Source organism: Crocodylus porosus, unplaced genomic scaffold, assembly GCF_001723895.1.
Source record: "Crocodylus porosus isolate Cpor-Errol unplaced genomic scaffold, CroPor_comp1, whole genome shotgun sequence".
Lineage (NCBI taxonomy): Eukaryota > Metazoa > Chordata > Crocodylia > Crocodylidae > Crocodylus > Crocodylus porosus.
In genome coordinates this window covers 260,235-270,816 of record NW_017728951.1, presented here as the reverse complement: position 1 = coordinate 270,816, position 10,582 = coordinate 260,235, and the positions used below count along the sequence as shown (strand labels likewise).

The 10,582-nt window shown below is 40.9% G+C and overlaps 1 protein-coding gene across 1 annotated transcript in view; it reads left to right on the top strand.

Annotated features, from left to right (window-relative positions):
- Positions 1-9,476, top strand: part of INPP5A (inositol polyphosphate-5-phosphatase A) — a 441,277-nt gene extending 431,801 nt beyond the window's left edge. Inside the window, exons 13-16 of the mRNA XM_019555884.1 lie at positions 523-634; positions 6,419-6,487; positions 7,692-7,779; positions 7,873-9,476. Coding sequence (XP_019411429.1) covers positions 523-634; positions 6,419-6,487; positions 7,692-7,772 — 262 coding nt within the window. The 3' untranslated portion in view covers positions 7,773-7,779; positions 7,873-9,476. The remainder of the gene's footprint in view (positions 1-522; positions 635-6,418; positions 6,488-7,691; positions 7,780-7,872) is intronic.
- Positions 9,477-10,582: the final 1,106 nt, after the last annotated feature.

Sequence of the window (10,582 nt, the reverse complement as noted above, 5' to 3'; positions counted from 1 at the left end):
GTTCCTTCACGAGGTCAGCATTAATGGAGGGCAGGGGATCTCCCTCACCCGGACCGCCCTGTCCTGTGGTGCTGACATTTACGTGGAGCTGAGCTTAAATAAAGTTTTAAAGCTGAACATGTGCTAAAATTTTAGACTGAAGTGGGTTTTTTAGGGATGAGACAAAATAGGCATACAGCACAAGTGTATTTCAAAAAAGATTAAAAAATCATAAAGGTTTATTCATTAAGAGCCGCTGAGGTGTGAGCATTCTTCAAACTTATTGAAATCAATGAGAGCTACAAACATTGAAAAAGTGCTCAGCACCTTCCAGCATTGGGCTCTAAATCTAGGAGTGTCTGTCAGGGTTGAGGGACGGAGGAGTAAGCAAATAGGTGCATTTGGGGGTGGGGGGAATAGGACATCGTTTTTGCAGGTATTAAAGAAGTATGTGAATTGAGCCAGTGGCTGCTCAAGCTGCCTTGCACAATGTTAAAAAGTCAGGGTGCTTGCTAACAAATGTTACTCTCTATTCTGTTTCAGTTACCCATACAGTGAAGACTGTAGCCAAGGAAAGCAGTACATGAATACTAGATGTCCAGCTTGGTGTGACAGAATTCTAATGTCGCATTCAGCCAAGGAACTGATTCTAAAAGTAAGTACAGTCATGTCATCAATCTGTTCATATCTGCAACAAAATTATTTTTCCATTTGACATCGTGCCTGTCCCCAAGTTCTTAATTGTCCAGAGCAAAAGTTGAGGACAGAAACACCAACAGAATAATTACATTTGTATCTGTATTTCTCACTTCTTTCTGAGGAGCGTAGTGTTTTACAAATATCATACCATTAAGTTTTACAACATCCCTATGAGATATAGAGTTCCTTATCTCAACGTTTAATCATAATCCTAATTTAATAATACCTGTCAGCGTACTGAAGACTTCTATTTTTTTTCTTTTTTCTCCTTTCCCCTCTCCATTTTTTCTGTAGAAAAACTGAGCCTGGTCACCATATTACACACACCACATTTCATTTCAGGACAGGGTGTAAAAGGAGGCTTTGCATTCTGATCCAGTAACTGCAATATGTAAAGCTGTAAGGTTGGTCTCTGGGCCAGGTTATAACAACCTGAGAAGTGTCCCAATTGACACAGGATGCCAATTAGTCCCAAAGTACCAAAACCACAGTAGGGAATTCTTGTGGCAGAGGAGCATCCCAATGGTGCCTCCTACCTTGGATGACCACACCTTCGTATTCCTGCTATGCATACAGCAGGTGTAAGGAACATGAAAGAGTCTCTTTGCACTCTCTGGGTTATTTAAAGTGGTTTTATTGCAGGATTGCAGTGAGTATCAGACTTGCCACACCTAAGTATCTGGTTTATCTTCTCTACACAATGTTGTATCCTACTAAGAGTTATATATGTGTCTGTGCTTCCTGTATGTGAACACATTTTTTTAATGTGTGAATTGCAGGAGGTAATGCTTGAAAATAAATCCTTACGCAGTTTGCTTAATGTTGCAGCTTCAGTGGGTGTGTAACAAAATGAAACATTCTGAGCTTAGCTTCTTAAAGTTTATAACCTTCTCTCATTCTCTCTCTCTCCCATCGGTGTGTTTTGTATCATGATTAGAGTGCTTGTTTTGCAGTAAGTTATATAATTGCAATTAACAGATAATTCAGTGAACAGTTGAGGGCATTATTTCCACAACCACTCAAGTTTCTAAGGCACTTCCACTCGCATATTAACCTTTACGAAGTTTTTACATGAACACATTAAACTTTTCCCAAAACTTTTATTCAAGGTGAACTTGTCAGTACACAAAACTGGAGCCATCACAAAGACTGAAGAATGGAATTTATTTCTGCAACTTACCAACAGGCCATGGGCTAGCGTATACCCCCCTCTCTTGACTAATGCAGGCAAAGACCTAGAACAGTATGTTTGTGCAGCTACAGAAATGTCAGAGCTTCCTAGGACTCCAACCCTAATGGACTTTGGGGGGCAAAGATGGAGATCCCTCTTCTTGATGCCCAAAGACTAAATGTTTATCAAGGCATTCAAAAAGCCCAAGGCAGAAGCAGTCTAAGTGTTGTGCTTTACTCTAAGCACCCAAAGTTAGGTCAAGAGTGAACAGAACAGACATTTGCCCATGGGGAGGGGTGGTGGAGGGGAATGTGAACATTCACGCTGCCTGCAATGACTGAGGCCAGCAGGTTGAGGGCACTCCCACATGATTCCCAGCAAGCTGCCTTTGCTCACCCAACCCCCGCTTTGCTGCCTGACAGCTGGTCACTGGCAAGGGGACAAGGCCAAGGACTGACCAACCAGGCCAGGCAGTGTGGGAAGAGCAGAGGCCCCTGCCACACAGCTCCCTCCAGCTGTGCGGCTCAGATCTGGGGTGGCAGTCAGTGGGGCAAAGGGGTGTGGGGGAGCAGGGTATGGGTGGAACAAGACAGGGGATGCCCCCAAGACAGCAGTTACCCAGGACCACCCCCTCCCCCTGGCCTGGACCCTCCTGGTGGGCAAATCTGCTATGTGCTGCTGAGATTGGGGCACTGGGAGCATCTGAGCTCAGCTGCAGTCACACACGTGCCCCCAAGACATGTCAGGCAGGGCTGAGCACTGGGCAGCTCCTGGGCTGGCAGAGCCCTGGGCTAGCACCAGGACAGGGGCAGTTGTTGCTGAGAAGCGGGCTTCAGGCATGTGGACCCAGGACTGTCCTGACACACCTCCAAAGGCAGGGATAGGGTGGGATCCCAAAGCAATGGGATCTGGCTCCAAGACAGTGTTCCAACACTACCTACCCCATGGCGCCACCCAGGCAGCCAGCCCTGCCCTGCCCTGCCCTGCTGCTTGCCCAGCAAGGTGCCCCACAGCCATACCAGGAACAGTTCCCATGGGGTGAGAGCTCTGGGCTCACCGTGCTGCTTGCTGGGGACCCCTGCCATAGCTGTGGCTCAAGTCAGTGCCTTCTCCACCTGCCCTTTATGGTGACCCCGTTGGCCCTGGGCAGGGGCAGCAGGCATGAGGCAGGGACCAGGGCTGGGGCTAATTTCTCTGGGGGCAGCAGCCACTGCAGGGGGGTCACCTGCCCCCAAGTCACCACTCTTTGTGTCGACAGTCCACAGAGTAGGCAAGCTCAGAGATGGCCAGGCAAGCAGCAGGGCAGGGCAGAGCTAGCTGCCCAAACAGTGCCACAACGCAAGTGGCAGTGGAGTACTGTCTACACAGAGCATCTCAGAGTCCTTGGAGCTGGGTCCCATTGCTTTGCCCCCACCCGCTGGAGGTGTGCGTCAGTGATAGCCCCAGGCCTGCACTCCCACAGCCTACTGCACTTCCCAGCCATTTCTGCCCCTGTCCCGGTGTCTCTGCCAGCCCAGGAGCTGCCCAGCACTAGGTCCTGCCTGGCACATTTTGAAGGCACATGTGTGGCTACAGCTGGGCTCAGACATCCCCAGTGCCCTGCCCTCAGCTGCATGTGGTGGATCTGCCCACCAGGCTGAGCCAGGCCAGGGAGGGGTGCAGTCCCAGGTCGCTGGTGTCCTGAGTGCAGACCCTGGTCCGTCCCACCCCTGTCCCACTCAAATCCTAGCATTCAGTAAGAGGGTAATGTTGGGAAATCAGAGTTGCCAAAAAAGAACAAGGTACAGAAATATAAAATGAACAGGCCCTTATTTTTGTATGTAGTCTATCAGCAACAAAAGCTAAGTTAATTTTTTTCTTCATCTCTTGAACACTTATGAGGCAAAATCTGCTGTATTGCATATAGTTCTAGTCATCAGTGGAATTCTCTCAAAACAAAGGATAAGGACCTGGAAAGAATGACCAATGAGGGTTTTTTTAAAAAGAAAAACAGCTATGTATAAGAAGACCTGCAAGTGTATACACAAGTTTGAAGTGCATAAACACTGCAGCTGAAGAGGGAGATTTCAGACTGAGGGAATAGCTAGATGTAATGGGACAACATTAAAAAGGAAAATTAAGGTTGAAGAGCAGAGAATATTTGTATCCATGAATCCAAACGGTCTAAAATAGTCTACACAGGAAAATCTCAGCAGGTTAGTTACTCAGATTAGAGACTATTTTTCAAAATCTTATAAACTTGTGCTTGCAATATTGCATTTGCAAATTGTGGGTATGCAAACATCTCTAAAATTAGTAAATGCTAAATTGCAGGGGCAAATTGGCATACATTGATACAATGTTATTAACTTTATTGGAGTTCAGACTGTTTGCATTTGTAGGGAATATACCTTCTGTTACCCATCTTGGTGCCACTTTTGAAATTCTGACCCAGTAAAACTTGAGGAAAGAACTAAAAATGTTAAATCGTAAAGAGTGCTGAACTCATGGAGGAAAGGACAAGATGACCTAATAGGTTTAAGTCCTTTCCAATTTCTGTGCATTAAGCCTTGTTTGCCTTCCCACAGACTTCAGATCTGTTTTGAAGGTTTACACTCTGGAACTTTAAAAAGGTAGCAATTAAGAAACTAAAAGTGTACTACTACACTACTTGATCATAAGTTCAATAAATTGTTTTAAAAGTTATACTATAAATTAAGAGCGCTAAGAATTTCCTTGGTATAACTAGCTGCCGAGAAATTATTAGGCATCCTGCTGTTTAATTATTTGTGTGTTATAAATAGCTGAAGAATTTTCTTTTTCAGCCCTTACAGACTTATCTCTTATTTTAAACAACAAATGATAGTAAATCTGTATTTTGGGTCCTTTGTAAGAAAAAGAGCAGGATGCACAAATTAGCACATACTACAGTATGTTCAGCTCTACACACTAGGCGTTACAGATTGTACAGACATGGGGCTGTAAACAGCTTTCATGCAACATCATCTATCATGCTATGGTCGGTTACCTCACCATCATGTTATTTTATGCTTCCTGAGCCCTAAAACACCAAAGGTTGCCCACTGCTAGGGAGTTGCGTTGATGCCTGATAGCATGCAGTAATGAATGCTCAGCCAAGTGTATATTGTTTCTGCTTGTGCGCTGCTGTAATTTGTTTATCTGTCTAAAGATTATGCAGTTGAAAATCCACAATTTTATGCTGCCTTTGTAAATTATCAAGTCGCTTTTGATGAATGTATCCCCACTTCCGATGGTAGTGGCATTATGATCTTGAAATATTGGAAAGTGCTCATGCATACAATGCAGAAGGTTATGTTTTTATATTTTTTGGCAGACAATCATGCTATAAAGTAAATCTGACCTTAAGCTTCCTTACTGCATTAAAGATAATTCAGTTTTAACTTTATAGTCCTAAATGTTGCTGTTTATATAAAGTTCTTGCCCAGTCAAACTTGACTGATTACAGATGAGAAAATGTTGACTGTTTCATACAAAATAAATTAGTACTGCAAACTACTTTAAAACGCATCTATGATTGTATCAGAGACTTGAGAATACGCATACTCCAGATTTAATTAGCTTATAAGATTTTTTTAGCATAATAAGAAATTGCCTTTGTGTGTCAAGTGTCTTTGTATTTCCTCCTGAAGGATTGTGCTAGACAAACAAAAGAGGCTGTAAAAACCTTACATTCAGTGCAAATGGTGGAAAGATGAGTACATTCAGTTATTTATTAAACTGCAGATGCAAAGGGAATGTTTAAGAATAAAGTTCAACATGAAGCAGAATGCAAGCAGTTCATATTGTTGGGTGGAGAAATGATATCTTTTGAATGATACTGATTTTCTTAAAATCTCTTGACTGGTCTTTTCATTAAAGAAAAATGCCTGGTAGAAATAAGATGTTCCTGACTTCTGTGCATTTGCTTTTTAAAAAAATTTTGAACAACAGGTTCTGTTTGTTTAACCCTACATAACTGAATCAACAGCATAATCAGGTCCTGATCCAAGACGATGATATTTGGGCATGAAAATAATTATAAAAGCATAAAATAAACAACAATAATGTGAAGTATAAAAATCAATTAATAAAGCTGCATTCAAAATAATACTGTGGGGATTAAAAAGATATTTTTATGAAACTATGACTAACATACTGCTCTGAGAGCAATGTTTATGTATAGTGTTGTTCATAAGAAAGGACTACACTGAAACCCAGTGCTGCATTTCACTGACAAAAGGTTTGACTATACCTGTGACTAAGTCACTAGTTTTGTCATCCTAGGCACTAAAAGTTCATAAGACTTGGAAAGAAATAATAGCTATGGAGATTATGGGCATTATTTTATCTGGAAAATCCCACAGATCTTCACAATGAATATTAAACATAAAGTTTGCAATGAAATAATTGTGGTGAAGAGCCAAGGAGGAGCACTTTAACAAACCCTCCTTCAGAAACCTCATAGCATTTTCTTGTTGGAGTTCCACTCATGTGTACAGTTTTATTATTTGATTTTCTTTGTAATCTGAAGAATAGCTGAACTGACTGTTTGTTTGTTTTTAAAACTAGTCAGAAAATGATGAGAAGATAGTGATATATGACCATATTGGGCCAAATGTCTGCATGGGGGATCACAAGGTAATTACATTCAAAGTTACAGTTATTGCATTTTATTAAATGCTAGTAGGAAAATAGAATATATATTCAAATTTCTATTTATTGTAATTTAAATCAATTATTCTTGTTTTTATTTTAAACTTAATGTGTCTCAAAATTGAGCCAATCAAAATTTATTCAGCTAATTATTTTATATCAGTAAAAAAATACAGTATTAGGTATTTGCATGAATTTGAGTAAGGAACAGGATAACATGTCAGAATGCAACATTAAAATACTGTATAACCTGAATTTATTTTGAGTATTTTTTTTAATTTATGATCATTCCTATATATAGTATCAAAGGAAACTGTTAGTTTGACCTAGTTAGCTACTTCGTTTTCTATATATAATATTAAAAATTATATATCTAGTTGACTATTAAAAATTACATCTTTACAGTAATATATGTTAGCAGCAAGTGAAAAAAAGAATGCTTGGAGGGCTAAATTCCAGTTGTAGAAAAAACTGCTAGGAAACATCTCTAGAATTTTAAGCTGGACTATCCATTTAAAAAATCACTTAGGAACTCGTAAATTGTGCTGCAACTATCATTGCCAGATGCGGTACTAGTGCTTTTGAATTATAATTTGGTATATGATAATGAACTACTTAAATTCCTATACATACATATTCATTGTATACATTAATTACTTTTCTAAAATTTGATTTTAACTTTACTGTTAAAATTGTTGTGGAGGCAGTATAACATTTTGCAATGGAAATAGATTTTTTTTTACTGTTTTACTATAGAAATGTTCAAGTCAGATTTCAAAATACAGAAAGGTTTACGCTGGCCTCTACAACAAAATGAGAAGCCAATTAGGAACTATCATTTTGGTTTCTTTTTTGATGCATATATTTAACAAGCATGTGTGTAGGGTGACATTCTTTCAACAGTTAATGCTGTGATAAAAGAAATATGTTGTGATATGCAGAGATGGCATTAAAGTGGGTAGCAAAATTCCCATAGATTTCAGCGAGACCATAGGATTATGCTCAGGTGACTGCCTTCCAGAAGTCCCTTCAGGATTTTAGAGCTACAGTAATCGAAGAAATCTAGACCATGAATGACATCAGCTTGTTAGTGGTTATAGATTGATTCTTGTTCTGTTTGTTACTAATCATTTCAAAGTGTTTGTATCTTACAAGTGTGTAACTCTTGTTTTTCCCTAACTTGCTGCAGCCTGTGTTCCTGTCCTTTCGAATAGCTGCTGGGGCAGGTAAACCTATTGCAAATGTGCAAAAGTGTTGTGTCGTGCAGTGATGTGGTGGTAAATATCATTTTTTTCCCTTTTGTTTGTATTTTCTACATCATTTCCCCTTTGTGTTTATCTTTCTTTTAAAAAATGCCAATTCTGCAACAGGAAAAAGATGCCTACGAAATGAGAAGATCTTTCGTGAAACCACACTGTAGCATGGAGGAAGAAAGAATAAGCAGTATATTGAAATGCATAATCGTAACAGCTGTATTGATAAATCAAGTACTGAGTGCCACATTTTTAGACTGCTGATCGTACACTATGCTTCAGCATCTGGACTCTGTTGGAGAAAAGCCTCACATACCTCACTGTCTTGTATGTTCATGTGACATCAAGTAGAAATGTGGAATTATTTTTTATATATATTATGTCACAGTTTTGTTGCCAAAACTCTAATAGACAGCAGAGAAGTTCTGTATTTTAGATTTCAGAGTTTTCAACTTTTAATAAATGTTTGTCAATGTGGAAAAGCTACTTCAGCATATTATATAAACTTTTAAAGGTGTCATGCCTAACATTATATATCTTTACCACTTGGGGTTTTGTACATTGGATTGTACAGATAGAGATATTGATGGTTTTAAATGGTATTTTCTTTGTTGACCAAGGCTTATGGTTTGTGTTTTAGTTTTAGAATTTTGTTTTTCATTTTTATAGATTTTTTTCCTCATGTTATTTACTATACTGCCATGTTACATGGTTTTGAATCACACAGCAGCTGCTTTCTATACATACATATATATATGTGTGTGTGTGTATATATATATATGTATGTGTGTGTATATACACAGATATATAAATAATTTATAAACCTTACCAAAACTTATGCTAAATATACTTCCCAATATGAATGCTTGAGAGTGCCATATCAGCAGTTAGTGTTGGAGTCTATTAGTTTTAGTTAAGTGTATGTCAAGAACCAACATTTATATAACAAATAATATATAGCGGTGCCATCATTGATACGGATATATAGTAAACTATATAGCACATATATTAGCAGTTTCACTTTGTTACTCCTATAATACCTTCTTTCTATGTAATATTAAAGATTGAATGTGAAGTTTCTAGGTAGGCTTGGGTGTACCTTTCAAGAATTTTGTAAACTGTTTTTGTCTGTCTTTTGTTACCGTTTTATGGTGCCAAGTATTCTATATTAAAACAATAACAACATGGGAGAAGAAAACTAGTAGTCTGCATTAAATAGCAACCGCAGTGAACACAGACTGAATCTATACATAGTTTTAGAGGAAAAAAGACTGTAAATTTTCCTAGTTAGTAGCTATGTGCAACCTACAACATAACCTTGTTACCACCATTTTTCTCCCACCACTAAGTACAACATTAAAAGGTGATTAGAGAGTCTATTGATGAAACACAAATGTATGTTTTATTGATTTAATTTAGAACACTACAGAGTTCATGGACTGTGTGATGGCATTAGATTGATGCTTGATTTTGGTATAAATCACTACCTTTGAAAATGATTTGATGTCCACTCTAAGAATGTTTTCTGGACAGTACAATATGGGTTTGTGTTAAGTACTGTTATCCAAAGGTTATCTGCAGCTCTGTAATGTCATTGTGCCATGTTGCAATATAACCACACAATAATTCTATTTAACATAAGTACAACACACAGAAACTTTGAAGGCCTTTAGAAATGAATATTCTGTTTCTCAAGCAATAAAACTGATCATCATGGTGAATATGGCTGTGTCTGTCCCTTTAATTTGGGGAGTGGGGACAGTTGGGAAATGCAAGTTCTCAAATTTCTCTTCTGATTTACCACTTAATCTGCTAACTGATGGTATTCCTTTACCATGAAAACCCAGTGGGATAACTGAACCCATCTTTGTGTGTGAACCTAAACACAATACAAACTGAGGTGAAGGTATAAAAGTTTGGTAGTGTATTAAAATGCAGTGGGGTATTTGCCTTCCAGGCTGCTAATCTGTTGAGTATAACAGGGTGTTAATAGCCACTCTGGAGATGCAGAGAACCTGTTAGTTCAAGAAATACCCCCGGTCTGCTGTTTCCTGAACTCTGGTGAAAGAAAACCCGTCTCTTGCTGATAAAAAAAACCCCAAATAAATAAACTCTCCGTTGAAGCCCAGCAGAGTTACAGACTGGGGCCCACAAAGAATCTGATGGCATCCGGGGAAGCGGCACAGCCGCCCAGTCCAGGTAACTTCTGGACTGGAGGTTGAAGTCAGTGAAATGCACGTAGGACAGCCTGAGCAGTCCCATAACAACTGCAGGTGTCGTCTCTAAACGGCGTTAAGAAATATTCCCAACAGAAACCCTAGCTGCTGCCCTCGGCCTTCTGGCACAGGGCTGTTTCCACCCCACTGCACGGTGAGGAAAGGAGAAGGCGCTGGCTGCTCCTCGCCCCTCGAGCTGCGGCAGCGCTTGCTTCAGCCTAGGACACCGGCGTTTTCATGCGGGCTTTACAGCCGGGGCTCGCAGCGGGCCGAGGCCCTGCGGCGTCCCCGGGGTGCGGGCGAGGAGCCCCGCAGCCATGCGATAGGCGGGGGGACAGCAACAGGGAGGAGTCGCCTCTTGGCTTCGGCCGAAAGGCTGCCTGACCAGAGCCCTCTCCCTCAGCGAAGGTGCTCGCGGCCGGACACGGGTCTCTAGCCTCGCCGAGGCGGGGAGGGAAGCAGCTAAGGGAGCCGCAGAGCTAACAGGCCCCTGCCCCGCAGCAGCAAGCGGGAGCCGCAGCCCGGGCAGACCCTCGAGGGCACGGCAGGCCGGGCGCTGTCGCGGGACAGGGCGCTCGTGTCCCGGCCGCCTGCTCGCTGCCCAGAGCCCC